Source organism: Peromyscus maniculatus, chromosome 15, assembly GCF_049852395.1.
Source record: "Peromyscus maniculatus bairdii isolate BWxNUB_F1_BW_parent chromosome 15, HU_Pman_BW_mat_3.1, whole genome shotgun sequence".
NCBI lineage: Eukaryota > Metazoa > Chordata > Mammalia > Rodentia > Cricetidae > Peromyscus > Peromyscus maniculatus.
The window spans coordinates 46,211,583-46,236,031 of record NC_134866.1 but is presented as its reverse complement, the minus strand read 5'-3'; the positions used below and the strand labels follow the sequence as shown (position 1 = coordinate 46,236,031).

The following is a 24,449-nucleotide window of genomic DNA, read 5'->3' as shown; positions in this document are numbered from 1 at the left end:
TGCAACTTGATAAACCATGTTTTATTGATACCCATGGAGACCTACCGACTCTTTCCTAAATAGAAAGGGAAGTGGAGTGGATTGAAAGGTGGGAACAGAGAGGTGGGTGGTGGTGGGCCTAGGAGAGGAGGGAGGGGAAACTTCTGCTGGGATGTAAAATAAACAAACAAGTTAATTAATTAATTTAAAAGAGGGTTTTAGTGAATTTTTTTTTTAAATTTCATTTGGTACTGTTTTCTCGTAAGAATATTATACAAAAGTAGAATATAGCAGCAATGTGCTGGAACATCATACAGTTCCATGATGCTTAGCAATCAAAACCCTGGCTTCTCCTGTTTCAGTTATGAATGTGCTGAACAGAATGCCTTTAGCCTTTGCTAGAAGTTGTCAGAAGTAAAATTTCATCACTGTTCATATGTTCATTGGTTAACATTTAGTGAGTGCCAATGTTTTTTTAAATTTATTTATTTTTATTTTGTGTACATTAGTGTTTTGCTGCAGATCTATTTGTATGAAGGTATCAGTTCCCCTGGAACAGGAGTACAGACAGTTGTGAGCTGCCATGTGGGTGCTAGGAATTGAACCCAGGTCCTCTGGAAGAGCAGCCAGGGTTCTTAACCACTGAGCCATCTCTCCAGCCCACCAATAATGTTTTTGGTGTCATAAGCACACCAAAACATTGAAAGAAGTAAATTGTGTGTTACTGAAGAATCTGTATTTATGTTAAAATAAATACATTAAAATATACGTGAATAACAATAAATATTCTTTGTACCTCAAAGTAGCTTATAATTCATTTGAGTAAGTAAAATAGTAATTAAACTATAAGTTTGTAGACATACATATATAGTGTAGATATGTACACATACATTTTTACATACACATTTTACATATATGTGTGCAGGTACACACACACATATGGCTGTATATATAAAACTAAATAGTATCTCAAAGAGATTTAGTAAGCTGGTGAAAATTATACAAAATATAAGCAAGAAGAACCTGAGGTTAAGGAGTCACATCTTCAGACACCAAGACAAAATGTAAGTTCTACTTTTTTCTGCAAATTTGCTGTGATCTGTTAAGACATCCAAATGGATCTAGCTTTGATTTACTTCAATATAACATATTTCTGCTATTAGCACATAGATACCATGTGCTAAAATATGTAAAGATATTTTATATGTGAATATATTTATATAAACCATAGATGAAGTAAGGGCAAAGACACTGTCTTTTAACAACAAAAGAACAAAAGTTAACAAGCCCCTTGAGAGGTGGCAGACTCCTAATGCATCTGTACTAATGATTACAAATTCATATAAAATTAATGAAGGATTATGCTTTAGGTACTTGTCATTTCATGTCTAAACACGGGGGGCAAGGTATCTTATTTCATCCAAGAAAACACTGACATTAGCTTATTAATTATTCCAGCATATGTTGGTGACACAAAGATTTCTGTTGGTATTTAAAATTAAAAGTTTTTCTGAAAGCGAAACTTGGTGGGTAAAATTAATGAGTTAATTCACCCCACCTCCTGTTTCTGATAAGTACAAATGACTAAAGGTTTAGGAAACACCCAGGTTCAGTGGCCAGGGTGGGACTTTATTGTTCTATGATTATATTAGCATGATGGTATGACTTAGCCTTCTTGTTACCTGAAAGGGACATTGAATATTGCAGGAGTTTGAAGAGAATGGAAACTTCAAACATAAAGGAAGAATATGAGTTTCTGAAGAAATTGTTGGCTCTCTATTCCTCTTTGTGAAGAACAAACCTTTGAAATAAAGGAGCAAAAGAGATCACTTGTCTCCACTTTGGTGCACAGGAGGTCGAAGGCAACTTTACAAAATTTCAAGGTTCTGAGCATTTGGATTGAAACCCTGTCACTCTTAGGAGTTAGCCTCCTGCTCACAAAAAGGATTTTATTAGAAAAGAAGTGGCGATGCTGGATAGCTAATTCTTCTTGCTTTGAGCCTGAGTAAAGTCTAAGCTACTGTGTGTGTGTGTGTGTGTGTGTGTGTGTGTGTGTGTGTGTGTGTGTGTGTGTGTGTAAATGCCTGTGTGGTGTTTGTGTTGGTGCATGCACATCCATATGCACCCAGTGGAGGGCATCTGATGTCTAGCTCCATCCCTTGAGACTGTTTCTCACTGACCCTGGGACTCTGCTGGTGGCCAGCAAACCTGGCAGTTCTCTTTCCTCTGTTCCTCCATAAATCGAGGGTTACAGGCACCTCTGTAACCAGCTCTCTGTGTCAGTTCTATGGACCTTCATGTTTGCAGAGCATTTGTGTTACCCACAAGCCATCTCCCCAGCCCTAAATCACTTTTTAATGAAAATGTTGACTAAAACAATTTGATTTGCTCTACGTTTTAGTTCTCACTTGAATAACAAAGTAGCCGTATTTTTCCTTACCCTAAGTAGTATTTAATGCTGGTCCAGACTCGAAAGACCAGCCAATCCTATGATTTCTGCAGGATTGAAAATGTAAAAGCCATAGAACATCATCAGTCTTGCTTCTGGTTGAACTGAGGTCAAAACATAGGCAGGGACCTCACCAAGGTCTACCAGTCAGTGGCTAGTAAGGAGTGACACTTTATTAATGGAAACCCACCACTGTGAGGCTGAGCTCAGCAATAAAGCCTTCCATGGCTCCCCTGGAATTAGAAGTTCTGTAAAGCATCAATTGTCTTCAAATACAACAAAACAGAGAGGTTATACCTTAGTCCCGCAACATCCTTCTTGTAGAACTCATTTCTAAGCTTCCATACTATTCTGTTGCTTTTTTTCTGAAAGTCACACAGTCATTAATTATTGTCTTGTGAACCATCATTTTGTAACTTAGTGGTCCTGCCTCTTAAAACTCTGATTCTAATACAGAATCCAAAACCGTTTCCATAGATGAAATAAACCCCTTCTCTTATATTTGCCTTGAGTCTGCAAAACCACCCAACTTAAGGTTATTCATTAATTTGTAATTTTAGCTCCCTGGAATGTGAGATAAATTTTATTTTTCTTTGTCATGCTTCAAGAGTTTTTAGTGCTTATTATAGTTTCTCAATTTTAACTATCTAGCTTGTGATACAGTTACATATATAAAAGTAAATAAGTTACATCTAGAAAAGTTACATATAGAAAAGCAAACAAGAAAAGTTCACCTGAAAAAAAGGTAAGCTGGAAGATAGGTATATAATAACCCAGGGACAGAATGCATGTCTAACATTTGTGAGGCCTCAATTTCAGTGCCCCACACTGGAAAAAATATCAATTGAAATATCTTCTAAAAGTCTATTTTTAATTTGAAAATTAATGAAATAAATGAATTTAATGAAATGAAAATTAATGAAAATAAATGAATTTGAAAATTCATTTAATGACCTAATGATTGAGTCATTCTGTGTTTTTTGTCTATAAAGTGTTTTGCTTATGTTGCTGCTAGTCAGTATCAGATGTTAAACTGTGTTCTATCTGGGAGAGATTCTGAGGGATTTGGGCCTATGAATAAACTGGAATAGTATGTACTCAAAGCAAACAAAACACATAGAATGAAAAATGCTTATTAGAGTGGAAACTGTAGTACTACCTCATTTTTGTTATTATCTATGCGACTTTCTTAGGCAGCCTTCTTGCTTACGTGGTGTAAGAAGTTAGTGTAGGTATTGAAATAGTTAATGTCTGTCACATCGTCCCTACCATAAAGGAAAAAGGACAGGTGCCATAACCTGAATGGGCTCCAGGGCTTCTTCTCCCTGAAAGTGTGATGATGGACAAGTACTGGGCCTTAGAGTTCATTACCAAAGGGGTAAAGCACTTAATTTTGTGGAGATAGAATAATCCAGGCAAAAATCTTAGAAAGCATTAAGCTAGTGCCAGGCCATATCATTACTGTGATGAAGACACAAGTTGAAATCTGTGTGATCAGACTTCTGGCTTCAAGTGTGTTTGTCTTCCTGTGAGCCATTTAACTTCTAAGTGGCTCCATTCTTCATCTGCAGCACAGGGCTGGTCACAGTTGGCTGGGTTACGTGAGATTATCCCGGGAAAGTCTTAGAAGAGAGCCAGGGTCCTGACTAGTATATCTGGAGCTTCAATAAGGATGTTCAAATATATACTGCAATATACTGGTCGAATTACTGTGTGATGCCTGATTCCAAGCATTCCTAGCTTGTTAAGAACAATTCAAGCTGAAGAAGGGTCCTGGGCAGGATCACAAGTGACCGAGGTTTGGTCCCTTCAAAACAAAGGTGCTGCGAGGACATTGCCAGTGCCACAGGAAGTGCTGGCGACTTTCCTCCTTTGTGCTAGACGGTGCCATCTTTCTGTGTGCAAAGTTCACATTGCCTTAAAGAAACCACTCAGTTCCTCCTCCTCCCAGGATGAATTCTTGCCCTAGGACCATCAATTGATCAAATCATAGCAGTTCTCGAACTATTTTTTTTTTTTACACTTGCTTTAGAATTTATGGGAAGTGAATCCTCCTCTCTCCAATAATGTTTTCTGCAAGGACAAGAACTCACTGGGGGAAACCCTATCTAAAGATAAGCAGAATGATATATTAAGTGTTGCCAGTATTCCATTTAATATTAAGCAATTACATAATGGCCTTCTTAAATACCCAAGTTAAAAGTGCTACATTAATGTTGTACATATCACCCCTGAGAAGCCCATTCTCTAATTTCCGACAAGCACCATTCAAGTGCCAACCTACTATTCCAAGAGTTTACTATTTTATTCTTGCTCTAAAATGGCATCAGCAGTGATGGGGTGCTTTCAGGGGATTATTGAACAGAATTTTTTGCAACAAAGGGGGTAGGCTCCAGGAAATGGAAAAGGGAGCTCTCCTCCGAGGTACACACCCACTAATCAAACAAGCAGCTTTATGACATGCGCAAATGCAATTGACGTCTAACTGATTTCTGCAGAACTAGCTTCCCCAGGATTTCCTGTCCAAAATCATAGTGTGGAAATCTGTAGTTAAGTGGTTACAAAGCACCTAGTACGGAAGGCTTCCCCACCCCCATATTTTTGTTCAAAAATAAAAAAAATAAACAAAACAAAACCCCTATCATTTGCACATTCTCTCTGGACTTCTTTTGTTCCCCTTCTTTTCATTGAACACGGTGAAAAACTAAACAAACAAACAGAACAACCTTCCCCCATAGTAATATCTATTTGTTCGGCATGCCATTTGCCTATGAGGTTATTTACAGGTTTCTTTAGCTTTTCCTGCCTGGTAATTACTTACTGAAAGAAATCTGCTCCTTCAGGGCACGCTCTTCGTTTTAACCCCTTTCCCTCGCTCCTGCTTGGAGGCTAGCAAGGAGTGCGCGCCTCTGCAGTGTCTGGGAACCCACCTAGAGGGCCCCCTTGACGCCAGCACATCCCCTGTCAGGCGGCAGTCTGCAGCTGAGCGAGCGGGCTGCTGCAGAGTTAATGTACAGTACCACGGAGCTTGCAAGTGTCCTGAGCTGCTCAGAGCTGGGGCGGGCGGGCGGCACAGCCCAGGGCAGACAAGGCGGCTGCGAGGATTCCAAAGGTTCTGCCGGAAATTCGGTGTGGGGGGACTCCAGCTGGAGCCTGTTGCCACTCTGTGTTTTAAAAGCATGCAAGGTCTGTATAGCCTGGGCGTGAGAATCTTGCGGATGTCAGAGCATCCGAATAAATGACATCTATCTGGGAACTGAATTGGGGGTAAGGAGAACAGAGAGAAAAGAAAGCCAGCCGAGTAAGAAATTCTTAGACAACGTTCTGCCTTGCAGCTGTGAAATTCATTTTCTTTCCAAGGCAAAATATTAAAAAGCTCACACACGGTTTTGATAAGAAATAGGGAATTCTACAGTGAGACAATCGATAGCTTAGTCATTTTACTTTAAGAGAGCAGACAGCCTTATTGTGGGGTTAGGCGGCTGATGAATTTCATCACGACAGCGCCTTCTGAAGTCATGATGGGAGCCGACACTAATCCTGTCCTGCAAAGCAGAAATTACTCATTGCCTTCCTACTTGAGTATTCGAAACCAGCAATTCTGAGATTTGGGGAAGAAGTTGGCTTGCGCTCTACATGGTTTCTAGTCCCTCTGCCCAGGTCTTTGTTGGACAAGAAGTCTCAGTCTCAGACTCAGACGGTAGCACTGCGTTAAAGTGACCACATATGAATATGTGCCTAAGAAAGAAGAAAAAGCAATATTCATCCCTAAAGGACAGCATGGCAAAGCAGCGTGAAGTTTTCCATTTCCCTCCTAACACTTCTTTAACAAGGATAACAAGAAACTGTCTTTTGACTCCTTTTTGTTCACATTCCATAGTCCTTTCTGTGAGGATGCGTTAATTTATATTCAAGGCAGTTGGATTTCACCGGGACAATACTTGCCACCATTTAGGATTAGCGATTGGACTGGTTACTTTAGTGTGTTGACTAGTGGAAGCTACATGGATGGACTCATACCTGCAGTGCTCTGTGATGTTTCTTTCTTCAGATCCTGGAAGGGCTTTTGTTTTTGCTATTTGTGTTTTTTTTGGGGGGTAATTTTTGGGGAGAATTCATTACTTGTTGCAATAATTGTACATGATCGATGCTCAAGCCAGAGAGTTGGGATTCATCTGTGAAAATCACTACATGTAACATAGGAGACGAGGAAAATATTAATGACGGACGTTCTGCGAACATGATGCACGTGAATACCTTCCCCTTTAGAAGGCATTCCTGGATATGGTAAGTAATTAATACCCCTTCAGTCTGAAAACTCAGAATTCTAAAATCCCATGACAGGAAGCAGAGGAATGTTTGTCCTGAGGAAGAATACAGATATCAAGTGAGGAAAAAAGAAAAAAAAAAAACTAACATAAGTATAAAACCAAGAAGACTGTTTGAGAAAGTAACGATTATGCAATTAATTTTTCTTGGTGATATAAAGCATCCCAACTAGGAAAGCATGAGGACATTCACAATAACTAATATTTCATAGTCAAAAATATAGAAAATGACAACCAACCTAGTATGTAACAGAAATGAGAGGATTGGGAATTTGCTTTGTCTTTTTTGTTTGTTTGTTTTTGAAAATTCTCTAGGAAAGGATATACTGGATTTCTGACGTCTAGTATCAATTGGCCTGCATTCCATAGAAGGTTAAGGGAAACTTGGAATGCTGACTCAATATTTTTTTTTTTAAAAAAAAATCCTAACATCTGACTTGCTCACATTTAAGAATGCTTTAGTTATTCAAGGATAGTACTTCTGAGCTGAACCAATAGACGTCTGATAGAATTCTCACACATGAATCATGAAGTGCTGTAACTCTTAGAGGACTTGCTTAGTTCTCGAATGTTTGACCAGGTATTAAGGTTCAGTCCAATGATTCAGTGTGTCGAGGTCTCCAAACAGTGCCATCATGTTCCATTTCTTGTTGGCATTTGTGACTGAGTGTATGGGAGCTAATTGTTGAGGCCATTGCAAGGACAAAGGTGATCATTTTGAAAGTTGTTTGTCTTCATTGTACCTATGGGGGAGAGGGGTGGTGTGGATTCAATTTCTCACAGCAGAAACTTTGTGATGTATGATAAAAGCACATTCTGAGACTTTTCGTTTTACAACCTCCCTGGGTTATGCTGTTGTTTGGGGCCTGATTTTCAAAGCATGTTTCCCACATAAACATTTCTACTAGACTGACGATAAGTAATAGATACACAAACATAGATTTCTGAGGGGCTTCACAGCTGCTTTGGTGATCAATCAAAGTTTCATAGTTTAAAACACCAGCAAGATCACCTAGTGGGTTGTTACAGAGGTTCTGATTTCCAGCTAAAACTCCTTTGTGATGAATGTGAGGTGGGAGATGTCTTCTGTCACTCTTGGCCGGTGCCTATTTTGTTCCAACTCCAGAGTCATCCCAAGTCAGTGCTGTGGCGTATCTCCCTTCTCTGCTACCCACAGCCTCCATCCCCAAGCTCTGATGTGTCTGTGAGAGTCTGGCTTACATGTCTGCAGGCCTCTGTGGCCCACTTCCAACAGCATCACCAGAGTTCCCGACTCAGGAGGGCTTTGGTGCCAGCACCTTAAACCCCCTGTTGGTAAGGATCAGACATCAGCACAAGGATCTAGTTGTTCTTACAGAAAATATCACATCAGTAGCCTTTAATCCTGAAGTTAAAAGGTCCTGGAAGTAGTCCTTGGTACATAGTAGGCATCTGTCCATTTTTCTTCTATTTTTACAGCTTTCTTCATGGTTAATGCCATACCTCTGAAGCTTTGCTTTAAACAAAGCAAAGGTAATTTTCCCTTTAAAGGAAAATTACCATTCTCTTTTCTATAAAGTGTACCTTGCGACAAAGCAACAGTTTCTAATCTAGCTAAGTCCTGTTGTTTGAATCCATTTGTTTATGTTACAATAGCTAGGATGCCTGTACTCTTTGGATGCCTAGGACTATAATCACCCTTTTATTTTCTTTACCCTCCCCTTTACTTTTGACTGGAAATAAATGAGCTGTTCAACTCTGTAGTTTTTTTTGGGGGGGGATGCAAATTTGCTTATTCATGCTTCTGTCGTTCTCTAATAAATGTGATCAAAAGATGTATAGAGAAGCTGAGAGTCCTGAATGGTTTCTTTTGTGCCTGGAGCTAGGTAACCCTTCATCCATTTCACTGCATGCTGTGCCAATTTGTTATTGTTGTGAAAAAATACTGAGCCAGTGTGGATACCGGTGCTCTGTATGACTATTTTCCCCTGGGCTCCTTAGAAGGATTTGTTATTGAGACATTAAACGCAAAGGAGGAAGGTGGTGGTTTTTTTCCAGGTGACCCACTTAGCGTTGTGCTTGATTCTCAACTTCCCCAGTTGTTGTTTTTCTTGTAGAGAACCCCACCTTTCAGGACTGCAGTGAGGTAGTCGTAGCGTTTGACAGGAAGTCTTCTTTCCCTTTGCCCTACTGTTAGAGCCCCTCTTGGATCAATGTCCACACTCTTCAGTGTTGTTGTTAAGAAAAAAAAAAAGTATAGAAAGACTAAGTCTTTCTTCATCTTCACATGCTTCTCTGTGTCTTTGGGGAGGGACAGATCAGAAGGTAGCAACAGACCAATGGTGTTTTAAAGGAGACATGTGCTCTGATTTCAGGAACCCTAGCTCAGGTCCTTGAAAGCACTAAGCCCTTTGGATAGTCGAGGGAGAAAGAGACTGAGAGAGACAGAGACAGAGAGACAGACAGACAAAGACAGAGACAGAGAGACTAGTCTTTTTCCCTTTTGCTTTATGATAAGTCAGGAAGAGAGAAAAATTAATAATTGCAGGTCTGGAGAAGTGTTCAGAAGTTCCTCAGGGTCACTATCCAAACAGAAATTCTCATCTTCCTGTCCTTAACCTGGTGTGTTGATGATTGTGCAATCCTATGACGAGTTAACTGTTTCTCAGTTACAAAGTTAAAGTTAATAAGTGGACCGAGTACTTGGCTTAATAGAACACTACCCCTTGGGTGCTAGTAGAATGGTATGAAGAGTAAGAAGAATGTGTCCTCCTTATTTGAAGCTACATTAGAAGTATTTGCTGGAGGATGTTATTGCAAAGGCGTCTTTCCATTACACATTTTAGCCTTTTTACTGCCAAGCCAAACAAAGATAAGGAATGGCCTGACTGAATAAACAAGCACTATATACCTCCTGTGTTTTATTCCACCGAGTTGTGGAATAGAACGGTGGCCTGGCAATGCAGGAATGGGGCTTCCATGGTCAGAGAAGGAAAATACAAGACAGCTTTCTAGGAATTTAAATTCCATCCAGCAGCAATTAAGAGGACTGCTAAGAAGCCTCATGATGCTGTGATGTTGAATTACATGAAAGGATCTAGCAAGAACGACAGAGCACAATGGAGCTAACATAGGTTTGCAGCTTTTCCACACACTCATCACACAGCTTGTACAATATGATTTGGAAAAGTGTTACAAGATGCTCTGAATCCATGCAAGACACACCAAGTTGTGTTGAATGCAGTCAAGATGGGTAGCTTCAAACTGGAAGAGGGCATTCTATTTGGATTCCTTTATATCCCTTTTTGAATGGGCTCAGCTGACTCAGAGAATGAAGGCTGACAGAAGCCAAAGAACTTTGCTGAAGAAGGAAGGTTGGGGACTGATAATTATGGATGCTGATTAATTATTTACTCATTTGGTGCTTAGGGTTTCATTTTCTTCAGACCAGATGTCTAAATGCTTCTTAACAAACTGCTGCAGTGATGCTGACCCCTCACCCCAATTAAGAGGTGAAATGGGGTGACTATAACCCTTAAATCAATATTGAGACTGTTTCTCTTTTAAGGCTTCTGGACCCATTTGCTGAACAATATGCTCCCAAGTATTATTTCTCAAAAGCTGCAGTCTAGTAGACACATTCAGGTTTTTCCTCTATAGACCGAGGATTCAACTCATGAGCAAACTCATTTGATTTTGTTTTGATTGATACATATCCTTTATAGAATCAGGCAAAGTATAAATAAGCATGTAATAATATAATCTGCATATGTTCAAAACTACACAGGTGTGTCTTTTAAAGAATCAATCCAATGAATGGGCATTTGGAGAAAGACAAGATGACTTGCTGTTTAATGAAAGGAAATTCTTCCTCTCTGGCCATTTTTTGTCTGATCTTTTAAATGGAAACACTAGAAATATAACCTAGAAGTAAATTTTGCAGAGTTCATGTTTTAACAGTAAAAGATAACAATATATGTATTGAAGGGCAGATTGAATTAATTCTTCTACAGAGTCACAACATTCTGCTCAGTTTGCTAAGCAAAATTCTGCAAGTGTCTACATACTTTTTCTGACAATTGCATGTCAGCTGACCTTGTTTCAGTACTTTCTCTTCTTGTTTGTAACAGCTCTTCCCAGCACAGCAGACTCAAAGCTTGCTTCTAGATCCTGATAGGACCAAAGAGTTTGTTTGTAAACACGTGGCTAACAAGCTTATGGCTGATAATTATGGGAACTCATCTTACTCATCCATCATTAGAGCACAGTTGTAAATTCAGGCCACTGTAAGGCAGAAGGTCAGGCTTAGATAAAGGTTGTTTTTAATTAGATGAACTTCTGATCCTATTACATATACTTTTCCCCATTTTGCCTTTCTATTGTAACGTCTTTTACTGCCTCTCACAGTATTCTTCTTACATTCTAAGCAAAACCTTAGGACTTATAAGTGAAAATAAAATCTAATTAGGAGCATTATGATTGAGAAGAACTTTTCCATCTGGAAATCCTAGTGTGTGCCCCACAATGTGTGGAAATTAAGGTCTAGTTTGTAAGTCTTTCTTAGATGGCTAAATTGATGCATTTTCTACTTCTGACTGTGGGCTAAGTGGGGCCAAGCTGGGGAGGTCTTAGAAAATCTTTACAAAAGAAAGAAAGGAAAAAGAAAAAAGTATCAGCCAAGTATTCGGGCTACTTCATGTCTGTTAAGTTCTTTACTACCCACTCAACTCTTTGGGTTTTTGTACTTTTGAATTGCTTATTCTAATGCTGATGTCTTTCAGCTGAGAGAAAATAAGTCAACTCTGATGACAAAGGGATGTAGTTCAGATTTCTTAAATGGCAGAATAACCAAAGGGAAAGTACCAACGACTTTCATTTGTCATAGATTCAACATCCCTTTGATTTTCTAACCCCTTACATTTATTTTTCTTTAATCATGTCACACAAAATGTAACTCTGCCTACCTTCATTCCAATCTTTTAGGTAATAGCTTCAAAAGTTCTCGAAGTCGCAAGTTCACTGAGGTCTGATAATCACTTAATGGGCTGTTAGATTGTGTTCCCTATTGTTTGAGAATCATCAGCCTATTACCATGACTAAGACAACATGGTTAGGGATAATGTCTTATAAAAATTTTGTAGTGTGTTACATGGATACACACACACACACACACACACACACACACACACACACACACATATACATGTTGGGCTTGAAGGATGGATAACCAGGATTGTACATGCATGTTAGTGGCTGTGTGGGGTACAACACCTCCCAAGTTTCTAATTGTAAACTAAATCTATGTTACTGTTTTATGTGACCTTGTAAACACTCTCTGAGCTCTTCACCACTGTTTAAAATGAATGTAGCATCTAGTAATCAATTTGTGTTGGGGACCATTAAAGACAATCTCATAGGATGAACGTGAGTGATAATTTATTAGAAGGGCATGCTGAACCTAGAACTTGCTGTTTTACCAAGGCTGGCTGACTAGTGAGCTGCCAAGCTCTGCCTGTCTTCCCAGCCCCCAACAAGTACTGGAGTTACAGATAGGTGCCATGATGCCTGGCTTTTACATGGGCCCTGGGAATTCTGAACTCAGCTCCTTATGTGTGCCCAGCAAGCATGTGACCCACTCAGCCATCTCACTGGCCAACACTGACTTTTTGTTTTCACACTCTTGACTCATTCTTTACTTTACGTTCAGAGGCTGAGGGACTTTCTCAGGATGACATTCAGCTGACATAATGAAGCTGGCCCACACTAGGTCTGGCCTGATTTCAAATCCCAATCTCTCTTTAACCCACCATATTGTTTTTGTAAAAGATGCCCCCACAGTGTGTCCATGGGCCTTCTAGAAAACAGATGAACGATACACCAGGGGAAATTGGCAGATTCCCTTGTATTAGTTAGCACCTTGGGTAAGGATGTTGGACACCTGTGAATGTGAATGGCCTTTCCTTGAGAAAGCATTCATTAATGTTAGTACTATGACCTGTGCTTCTTCTGTGTCAGCAGCTTTTTCTGTTTTCTCAGAATAAATAATGTTTACAAGGATTTTGCTGTGAACTGTATTCCTGAGCCATTCTGGCCCAAAGGGTCCTTTGTGAGTTAGTAGAAGGTGCTTCTCTAGGCAAATGTATTAAGATAGTTGCCACACTTTAGGGTGATGAAGAAATACAAACTACAGTGAATGCTGAATTGGCAGGATGTCCCGGCAAGGTGAAAGGCACTCTATCCTCCTGGCACACAAGTGGTAAACAGAGCGTGGATGGTCTGTGCCATTTACCATCTCTATGGAGTGGGGGTGGGGAGGGGAGGGGCATGCTGTTTGTCCATGTCTACCCGAGCCTTGGCACTGCATTATAAGCTCTACTTGATGACAGTCAGATGAAATATTTCTGATAATATTCTGCTGATCATACAAATCTGGCCAATTGCTGCCAACATTGTTGCTTTTCAAAGAGATCAACCAACTATGGGATTTTACATTTGATAATGTCTATAGGCAGAGTATTAACACTATCTGCAATGATAACACTATCTGATGCTGGATAAGATCATTCTTTGTGAATTATATTGGAACAGGTGGAACACAGTGATTCCTCTAAGCATAAAGCTTCCCCAGATAAATACCTTAAAAACCCTTCCTTGGGTATGTTCATAGGTTTGTGAGACAGCCATGAAGACACATAACTAAAGTACAGTAGGGAGCAGATAACTCAGAGATGCGCAAGGCTTTGTGAAACATAAAGGAAGACTCAACTTAATTGCATTAACCCAAGAACCTTAAAGAAATGTAGAAATGGAAGACAAAATTGTACTGATATATATGAGGATTACCAGCTGCTGAGACCATTTGGAGAGTGGTTTGAGGGAATATCTCAGGGAAAGTTTTATTTTAGGGGATACAAAACCAGAAAACTTAGGCAAGGAGACGTCTTTCACAGTTTTGAACAGAAAGGATAGGAGGGAAGGCAGAGGGCAGGGCAGGGAGAGAGGACGGGAGAGGAAGCCAGTTACTATTGCGCAGAATCATTTCCAAAGGAAGAATCCTGATGTAGACCCAGAAATCTAGTGGAGAACACGCTGCTCTAAAAGAGGAGGGAGGGCCGAGAGAAGAGATGGAGACAATTTCAAAATGACATTGATGTGAGTCTCGAGATCCTGTGAGAAATTGTTCATGTTACTTCTGTTTCCTATGAGATATTTAACTTAAATTCACATCTCAGCAGGGGGATGTGGCACACCAGGGCAAATGGGATGCTTAGCCAGGTCATGAAACATCCTCTGTTGGGAAAGGAAAGGCTACAAGTTCAAGGGTGTCCAGCAAGTTGAAAATATGACACAGACGCCAAAAGGAGATATCAAGGCATTAAAAGGTGGTTCTGTCTGCCTTTCAACTTACTGACTCACATTATGATGTCAGGGGACAGTACAGAGGTCTGATGGACACGTTACAGTTCCTAATTGCTAAATGGTGGATTGTTTTATGATTACATTAAATTGTTTTATGATATTTTCCTATCAAATATGGTTTGGGAACTTCCAATGCACGCAATGTTTCTGTTGCTGCTGTCTGGTGTTGTTAGAAGGCGTCTTATGGATGTGTTCACTAGGCTGCAGTCCCAGGTTTGAGACCTTGTTTTGCAATAGTGAGATTCTTGCTGCTGCCTGGAAAACAACTCTTGCGAGACTAACAGAAGCCCTGAGATGTTGCTGTGACTGTTGTCTTCCAATGAATAAAATCCAAAGTGGGAAGAGACAAAACAGCTTTAGCTCTGCTCCTTTTTTAATAAGAAATTTTCTGCGGTTTGGTTCAAATGTCACAAATCCACATACATCACCCCATGTTTTACAACGATTTCACCCTGTGAAGTTTACTTGAAGGTGTCACTGTTTCATGCAGAAGCTCACTCACTGGGAATAACAAAGCACAGGATGAGTAACTTCAATTGGTCTAACCTAGTTTAAATATTCATTAATGCAAATTCTCTTTTATGTTTCTATGATGCTTTAGAGGATAAATGACAAATATGAGACATTAATCGATATTATTTAATGGTTTTATGATCCCATAGGCCATGATCATAATTTCTTACAGATTTTGTAATTTCCCCTTTAGGTGTCCTTGCTTCCTACTTTCCTGCATTCCCCTCCTCCCTCCCTTCATTCTCTTTCTTGTAACGCTGGGGTTGGAACTCAGAGCCTTGTACTAGACAATTGCAAATGATACACGTTCTGTGCTCCATCTGCAGGCATCCCTTAATGTTCTTGAAGTTCAGGGCTCACTATTACTCTTTCTGGGGCTGTTGGGATATTTCAACTGTGGCTTCAGAACTTACTATAATGTACTGAGTGGTCCTGATCACATATAAAGGAGCAACTGTTCTTCAGCTCAAGGTAAATAGAGGAGTAATATAGTGGCTAGAAAACTACTTGGAGGACTGACGTCTGGTTATTTTCTTTAAAAAAAAACAAAAAGACACATATTTATTTCTTATGTAGGAACATGTGCATGTCGAGGTTCATATGTGGAGGTCAGAGGTCATCTAACAGGATTTATTTTTTTCTTCTTTCTACTTGGGTCCAGGAAATTGAATTTTCATGCTTTCCTTCAGTATTTAGCTTTCCATGTAGACAACCCCTAGTTTCTGCTATAGAAATTCTGCTGAATTCATGCTTCATGAAATCTCACTTTAGACAGCGACCCTATACATAGGAAAGACAGGCGTGTTATGCCCATAAGTGCTGACATCCACAGTAATATAGAAAACACATCTGATAGACAATTGCATGCACTGCATCTTACAAAGACTGTGGTAGTTAGAAAATAATTCCAGAATCATGTCCCTAGAATTTATAGCTGTCATGATTTATTTCACCTTCCATGAGAAAGGTGGTGTGTTTGGACAGGTAAATTTTCAATATTAAAAAATTAAGGATGTTGAGCTTAAATAATTCTCACACATCTTCTAACACTGGAGAAAATTTGTCTGAGTTTCCATATGCAGCCATTCTTCTGCATGGTGAATGACCTAAGAGCCTTCCAAGAAACTTTCTTCAAAGCTAATTGATACTTTGTTCCCATTCACTCACTGACCTTTCTTCCATATGTGAGTATGTATCTACATGTGCATGCATGTTTGTTACTTCTGCTGAGACTAACACCTTAAAATTAACCTTGCAGCTCTGTTATGACTGTGTCTGCATTCATAACATTGATGTTTCATATAAGTACATTTTGATCATTGACTCTTAACATACATGTGAGCACTATCCAAAAAAACTCAAGGAAACCATTCTTGGTATTTCATTTAACCAAAAAAATATATTGGTTCTACAATGTATATAATATGGCATCGGACCCTGCCACATCTGGCCTCTGCCTTTCTAATCTCATAGTATAAGGTCTTCTTATCATTTTTATTCATCTTAATTCTTTAGTTTTTGTTAACATACATATCCTATATCTGAGTTTTTAATTTAAATTTTGGATAATATAATCTACTTATGTCTTAACCCTTTTCCCTCTGCATCCCAACAGTGAGGGAGTGCTCCTGTTTGCCCACATCTTCTCCAGCCTTTGCTTCTGCTTGTGAAAACATATGTCTGTAAATAAGAAAACGTCTCTCCTTCAAACAAAGCCCACAGTAACCTAAATAAAATTGACAAGACAGTTGTTGATCAGAAAATTCACACACTCATGCTTGTAAAGAAGGACTGAAGAAGCTAGAGTACAACTGGTCACCAACCCTGTGCCCTGACACCCACCTCTCCTTGCATAGCTCCTTGTATGGGACTCTATGTCATCTGAAGACACCTTCCTACTGCTCAGTGAACCTTGCATTGAAATATACTTGTAGGCAAATTCATGCTAACACATTAGCCACCATTTTGCTTTATTTGCCTACTCTGAATTTAGAATCAAGACTTCCTTCTGTTCTCCTCAAGCCTTTTGGATTTCTTATAGCACCACTCTCTCTTCCATAGTCATTTGTTCTTCATGTAGAAAGGCAGTCTGCATTGCAGCTAATAGTGCCAGCCTGGATCCAGATATCCTGATTCAAATCTGGATGAGTTACTCACTCATGTTCTCAGGTACCCCATCTTCAGATGGGGGCTGAATAGTCATTATTACCTCTTGGCTACCATGAGGATGAACTGATATAACACATATGCTCAGCCATAGTTCTTGGAGCTATTGTATGTAGATGAGTATCAAATTGATGTCCCTGTGAAGCAGACCATGAGAGAAGGATTTAAGTGTGGATGATTTACTTGGGAGGTACTCTCAGGGAACAGCAGCTGGAGAGTATTATAGCTAGACAAGAAAGAAAAGAAAGCCAGTATGAGGATACGTTCATGGTCAGATAAAGGAGATAGCAGCCAGGCTCGATGCTATTAAGAAGCCCTTGAATAAAATCTTTCTTCAGGATTGTCCCACATGTTAGATGGGGACACCAGAACATTGATTCTCTGACTCCAGTTCTTCCTTCGCTCCTGGCAGGGCCAGGCTGATTTGCATGCAAGCAGAGCTTTAGGTGCAGCACTGCACGTACTTCGGCTAGAACACCATGGACATGTGACTTCTGAGGGGAGATGGGCACAGCTGCAGAACTCTCACCATCATTTCCCAGGACCTATTGCATTTTGTTTTCTTTGGCCTCAGATAGCTCTTTTTTTCCCCCTCTAAATTTCCATTAACACAAACAGTCTGCACCATTCAGTGTTAGTCTCTGCTGCCTGGTGAGGTTTTCTCATCGACACATTTATCAAGGGTAAACAATTCGTGTCTGATGTACCTCCCATCCTTTTCTCGAAGCTGGCTATGCCCTACAGGGCAAGCAGTATGAACAAGTGAACGGCAGCCATGCACTGCCTGTGGAGGCAGACAACCAGGAGTGCGTTCTTGTGCTTCCACTTACAAAATACACATCCTTTAGTGGCAGCATAACTCACTTCCATTTGCTTTTGTTTTTTTTTTTTGTTTTTTTTTTTTTCCACATAGAAAACATGGCAGGAAATCCTACTTCCCTATTGTGCTGTCATGATAACAATGAGGCATCGTGGACAAATGTCTAAATGAGGTCTTCTCAAGGAGCAGATGCTGGGTCAGGGGGTCTGCTGGATTTTCTAAGCTTTTTCCTATTTCCTTTTGTGTTGGTTGACCATCTCGTACATTTATATAATGCATTTTAGTTGCTCCCTTCCACCCTGTACTCAGCTTTTGCACTGGAGCTCCTCTTCCCCCACAGTGCCTCTGCTGCCTCTCTCTTTCTGTCACCTACTGAGCTTAATAAGAGACATTTGACCTTGCATAGATGTTAGGGCAAATTGTCCGTGACTATACCACAAAGAAAAATACACCTCCTCCCCCAACAGCTAGTCAGTGCCAGTGCTACATCTCAGTTACTTTTCTATTGCTATGATAAGACATTATAACCAAGGCAACTTGTAGAACAAAGTGTTTGTTGGGAGCTTACAGTTTTAGAGGGTACATCTTTGTCCATCATGTTAGGGAGCCCAGCAGGTAAGCAGGTATGGTGCTAGAGCCATAGCTGAGAGCTTACATCCCAATCCGCAAGCAAGAAGGAGAGAGAGAGAGAGAGAGAGAGAGAGAGAGAGAGAGAGAGAGAGAGAGACAGAGACAGAGAGACAGAGAGACAGAGAGAGACAGAGAGAGAGACAGAGAGACAGAGAGACAGAGAGCGCTAACTGAGAATGGCATGGGCTTTTGAAATTTCAAAGCCTATCTCTAGTGACACACCTCCTCCAATAAGGCCACACCTCCTAATCCTTTCCAAACAGTTCTACCAACTGGGGACCAAGTATTCAAACATATGATTCTATAGGGGCCATTCTCATTCCCAAGTACCAAATTCCCTTGAGGAAGGTAGGCAGCACAGGCCCCTCCTTCAGGCATGATGAAATGTTGATGGGCTAATCTTGTGCAAGTCTGATGCAGATAACCACAGCTTCAGTAAGATCATGGGTACTGTGGCCATGGCATGTCCAAAAGACATCTTTTTACTTTACATCTCCCTACCTAGACTCTTTCTCTCTTCCCTCTCTTCTGATGGATTCTTTTGATTCTTTAGAGTTTTGTCATTATGACTATATTTTAGTTTCTCATTTTGATTTTTTATCTGTTTTTTAATGTCGTTAAACATTAGCTCAAGAAACATTCATATTTCATGTATTAAAATACTGAGAATTTTTAAGGAAAATCAGTAATTAGGTGAGACTTTAAAAATACATGAAGTGTGCCATATTTGTTTTATTTAAAATATCGAACATGTCTATTATCTAAGACAATAATCGAAATTTTGAATTGCTTTTGCACATCCCAATATTAATCTACTCATATGAAAGAATATCAACAACTTTTTTCTATACTCAGAAATTTCTTGCCTAGAGCATATTGGGAAATTCACAATACATTTAATCACCTTCAAGCTTTAGAGACTTGGTTCCCAGTGATTAGAGATCATAAACATTGAAGAAAAGTGTCTACGAAGAAGGCAACTACATCCTATATCATAAACATTTGCATAAGTTTGTGCAAGAAAACAAAACAAATTCCTTGCCTTTACATCCTGATGACAAGGACCATGGAAATCTAGGATAGAGGAGTGAGTTGAAAGAGAATGTGGTGTGTGTATTTTAATAAAGCAACTTGTTTTGGCTACACCACTGAAGAAAATGATACCCATTCCCCAACAACCATTAAGTGCTAATAGTTCCTTTGTGAGTGGTGGGTCCTTCTTGGCCTCTCTTTTGTGATAAAATGTTTCTGAGCCCAATCTTATGCAAGTCTTGCACAAATAACCACAGAGGTAGTGCACAATTGCTTCCTTACTCATCTCCTTAGCATATGGTACTGTGTAAGAGAACAACCCCAGTTTTGGAGCCCCAGCTGAATAAAATTCAAAAGCCATTCTGATATTGACCCGCTGACTTTTTATATTTTTATGCATCACTTTCTCATTCATTGAAGAAAAATATAATAGCAACAATTGTGCAAGGATTCAGTAGGAACATACATTTACTTGTTTGTTTAAACCTTCTCTCTCTCTCTCTCTCTCTCTCTCTCTCTCTCTCTCTCTCTCTCTCTCTCTCTCTCTCTCTCTCTGTGTGTGTGTGTGTGTGTGTGTGTGTGTGTGTGTGTGTGTCTGTATTATTATCATAGTATCTAAGAACTGCTAAGATTCTTGATTCATTTGGGTTCCCTTCCTGTCCCTTTTTGTCTCCATAAATGTCTGTGAAGATCATGATATTTCAAAGCTCTTTGAGGATTATAACAGAACTGTTAATTTACAATGAAAAGAACAAAACCCCATGAATCCATTTTCACTTAAGTCTGTGTTCCTAAAAGTACAATCTGAATGCAATTTTTGTATGAAAGAAAAATTCTGTCTTCTAAGTAGCTGTTCCAGCGTTAGAATCACAGCTCTCTCACATGCTCTGAATCCTTCCATAGTTCACCATGGTGTTAGGTGTCAAGTCTCAAGTCCTACACACACTTCTGGCATCAGTCGTTAAAAGATGGCATATTTTTTGCGATAATTATTATATTTTTTTAGAGACAGGATCTCACTATGTAACCCCTACTGGCCTGGAACTCACTAGGTCAGCCAGGCTGACCTGGATTCACAGAGATCCCCCTGCCTCTGGCTGTGTGACTCTTTTTTTTTTTATTTTATAATTTAATTTTACATATCAGCCACAGATTCCCTTGTCCTCCCCTCTTCCCCGTCCCCGCCTTCCCCCCACCCCACCCCCCATTCCCATCTCCTCCAGGGCAAAGACTCCCCTGGGGATTCAGCTCAACCTGGTCGTTTCAGTCCAGGCAGGTCCAGTCCCCTCCTCCCTGGCTGAGCGAAGTGTCCCTGCATAAGCCCCAGGTTCCATGAGCCTGTGTGACTCTTAAGCATGCTGAAACCAAGGTGAAAATGTTCTTAAATGCTCCAATCATATATTCAATTGATGCAGAAAGTGTGGACCATGGGAATTATAATGAAAGGACAATTACTTTAGAAAGGGAGAGGAGCTTTGTTGGCTAGACTTAAGGGTCAAGGGCTGTTGCTGACAATCAGAATCCTTCACATCTATGCGGCTTGTCAAATAAGTCTTTGTGGGAATGTAGGACATAGCTCTACCTGTTTTCATAGAAAACATTTTTTTTTTGGTGGCAAAACAAATCAAACAAGAATGGAAACTGCAAAGAAGCCTTCATCAACAATAACAATGAACAGGAACTTGAGTAGCAGATGAGTCCATCTACATGAAATAGCTTTACCTCTAGTAAACCCATTGTTTGAAAGCACTAACACATCTAAAGCAGCTATGGGCACCTTGCCCCATCTCTCCCCAGAACCTCTTTTCATTCAGCTTCACTGTGAGTGTCTCCCTGGGGTAATCTAAGTTGCATCTGCTTTTCTCACACCTTCTGTGTTCTTGGATCCCAGAGGTTTGTTTTTTTTTTGTTTTTTTTTTTTAGCTTTCACTCTCAAGGGACTAGCTTTTCAGTTCCTGATTCTTCATGCCAATCTATCACTGTTAAGTGCTGTAAAATTGCTGAGTGCCATCTTCAGAAAGCAAACAGTATATCAGCCTGTGTCCTGCTCCTAAACTGAAGTTCCTAGCAACTTCCACAAATATGGACTACATCAACAAAAATGAAACATGGGGAAACTTTATGTCTGTCACAGCAAAGACCCTCCTTTATTTTTTGTGTTACTTTAAAAATTCTCACACAAAAAAATATTTTGGAGGGGCCTACACTTGTTTTATATGGAGTATTTCTTACATGTTTTAGGAAGAATGTGTGTCTTTCTTGGACATCTGCATAAATTGGTTTGTAAAATAAACAGCACAGTTTCTCTTGTAGGCAGCTAAAATTATATATATACATATATATATAATATGTTTATATGCATATGTATATATACTATACATACATTATATTATGTATATACATACATAATACTGCATTTCTTTTCCCTTTGAGAATTTGTTTAAAATCTGAACTAATATATTATTTTTTGAATCTGCCTGCTTGATTAATGTATTTTTTCAAGCCTGATTCTGATTTACAAATTTTATAGCTGATAATTTTATTATAATCTGTGCCCACTAAAGATAAGCATAAACATTTCATGATGAGCGGTTGTCATTATTTTCAATTCCAAATATTGCCAACATTACTGAGTTAGTTCACATTCAAGTTTGGCTAGTATGTGTTGATGTATTTTTTTTTTCTTGGAGATGGGTAAGTTTCTTGATACTTTATCTCATTGTATGTTTACATCATCATCAATATGTTGAGTTGATTATAGAATAGAATTGATTGACCTGAAAGAGATGGGTTTATATAAGATCCTAAGCACACTGTAAGGAAACCTCTAGTCCACATGAAGTCATTTTTTGTTTTGTTTGTTTTGATTTTTGTTTTTTCTGAGACAGGGTTTCTCTGTATAGTTTTGGTGCCTGTCCTGGATCTTGCTCTGTAGACCAGGCTGGCCTCGAACTCACAGAGATCTGCCTGGTTCTGCCTCCCGAGTGCTGGGATTAAAGGCATGCACCACCACCACCCGGCATGAAGTCATTTTTATTCTAGGCATATTTATACAATTTACAAATATTTCATAGCACCTTACGCAGTATCTTTAAAGAGTATAAAACCATTACTTGACACTTGAATTTTAGTGCGCTTGGTTAATTTTGCACAACATCTTTATTTATTGGGCAGACAGTAATAATTCTCATGAGGATAAATGCACTTTGCAATGTCTACAAAATACCAGGTCAGATGCTGAGATTAAAGAATACTTTCTTTCTCCCATTATTCCTGGTCTGAATTTAGAGCTTTATAACTAGAACGAACAGAGAACATGGGGGAGGGGAGGAGGAGAGCCATTTTTGCTTGTTTCTTTTATCTTTTTTAGACCTCAAGAAAGATAGCAGAAATAGCATTCTGAGGGTACCTCTGGCTGTGTCATCCCTGGAAGGCTGTTACACATGAGTACTCAAAGCCTTCAAAAGCCAACGATGATATTCAAAACCAAATAATAATGTGCTAGCCTCATTCACAGTAATCACAGATAATGGAGAATTTGTGTCTGCCATTTCATTTTGAAGGTAAAATAAGGGACTTACTTTGGGGATTTCATATAACATCCTGGTCTGCATCAATAGACCTTGAATAACCTGAAATAAAGAGGTAATGAGTGCACTTGACTCTGCATCATTCAGACTTTTGCTGGAGCATCGGGTCCACTTCTGAGCTCCAGACAAAAACCAAAGAGGACTCAGAGCGTGACAAAGAGAGGAAGCAAAACCAGGCCTTGTTCACATATCAAGTGGTTGAAAGACCGTAATTGTTAGACAGACAAAGCTGTGCAGTAATCAAGGGCCTAGTTCTTGGAAGAGGCTGGTTCACTGTGGCCACTAATCTGAAATATAAGTGGTACAAGCCCTGCAGTAAGCAGGCTTAAGCCACAGATGCAACTTCATGTTCTAATAATGAGGGAAACATTTTCTATGACAAACCTGCACGGTTCAGGTGGCATAGTAACTATTGCATGCAAGGATCAAAACTCAGGCATGTTTAGTATCTTCACAATTTGCTTACATTTACATTTTTTCCTCCTGGTTTTAATTTTTTTCATTAGACTGCCCTTTCATCTCTCCTGTCTTTAAATTTAATTTTTTGCCTAATTGTTTTTTTTGGAATGCCTGAAGGAAAGACGTTCATAGACATCATATCTCAAATAAAGTATTTCCTGTCATTTATTAAATTTTACTTAAGTGAGTCATGTATTTACTGGTTCCCAAAACTTCTAATCAGGTATTGGTTGATAATTTTTGATATTTTCTACTGTTTTGAAGGAAATGAAAAAAAATAAGTGAACACTGTAATCTATGAGGTATATTCTATATTTTCATTTTTGAGAATTAAATATCAACTATACTGATATACTTAAACTTTGCTGTTTAATTATGCTAGTTTAAAGTATAATTCTAGATATTTAGAGCTTTTAAAAATAAGCTTTTATTTTAAAAACTTTTAATTAACTGAATTTTATACACGCATGCACACCATTTTGTTGAGATCCACACCCCAGACCCTCCCTTATCCCCTACCAGCGCATTTTACTCCCAACTTCTACATGTGCTCTCTTTAACACATGCATGCACACTGAGTCCCTGCAGTGTGGTCTATATGGAGGGTGTAGGACCATCTACTGGAGCATGGAGCATTGGTAGCATTTCAGGGCCTGAATCCCTTAAAAATAACCTTCCCCTCCCTCCCTCAGCAGCCATCAATGGCCAGTAGCTTCTCATCGGGGGATGAGGCTTCATAAGCCCCTCTGCCATCTGTATTGGGATTTCTGCTAGCTTGATCTTCTGCAGATTTTGTTAACTAACACCTTATAGGAGTACCATTTTTTAATAGTAATATACCAATTATTATTGATTTAATTTACAAATTAACACAATATTAACTAAAATTCATAATTATCTATACAGCTACTTTTACCTAACATTAATTTCTAGTTTAGGGTCCTATCCAGGATACCATTATTTATCTCAATTATTTATCTCATCTTTAAAATCCTTTTGGCTGTAGCAGTTTCTCAGATTTTCTTAGTTTGTTTCTTTTTGTTTTAGAGACAGGGTTTCTCTGTGTAACAGCCCTAGCTGTCCTG

At 39.3% G+C, this 24,449-nt stretch overlaps 1 protein-coding gene and 1 pseudogene across 14 annotated transcripts in view; both read left to right on the top strand.

Annotated features, from left to right (window-relative positions):
- Positions 1 to 24,449, top strand: part of Pde4d (phosphodiesterase 4D) — a 1,451,136-nt gene that overhangs the window by 931,380 nt on the left and 495,307 nt on the right. Inside the window, exon 1 of one of the 13 annotated variants that reach the window (XM_006981655.4) lies at positions 810 to 6,715. The exons of 11 other annotated variants lie outside the window; for them this stretch is intronic. In XM_006981655.4, coding sequence (XP_006981717.1) covers positions 6,576 to 6,715 — 140 coding nt within the window. In that variant the 5' untranslated portion in view covers positions 810 to 6,575. Of the gene's footprint in view, positions 1 to 809; positions 6,716 to 24,449 lie in introns of those variants that run through there. One more of the 13 variants, XM_076552303.1, reaches the window with a different exon arrangement.
- The window catches only part of LOC143268739 (large ribosomal subunit protein uL5-like), a 130,048-nt pseudogene continuing 112,183 nt past the window's right edge, over positions 6,585 to 24,449 (top strand). The window contains exon 1 of the transcript XR_013044858.1: positions 6,585 to 6,715. The product of XR_013044858.1 is annotated as a large ribosomal subunit protein uL5-like (transcript). The remainder of the gene's footprint in view (positions 6,716 to 24,449) is intronic.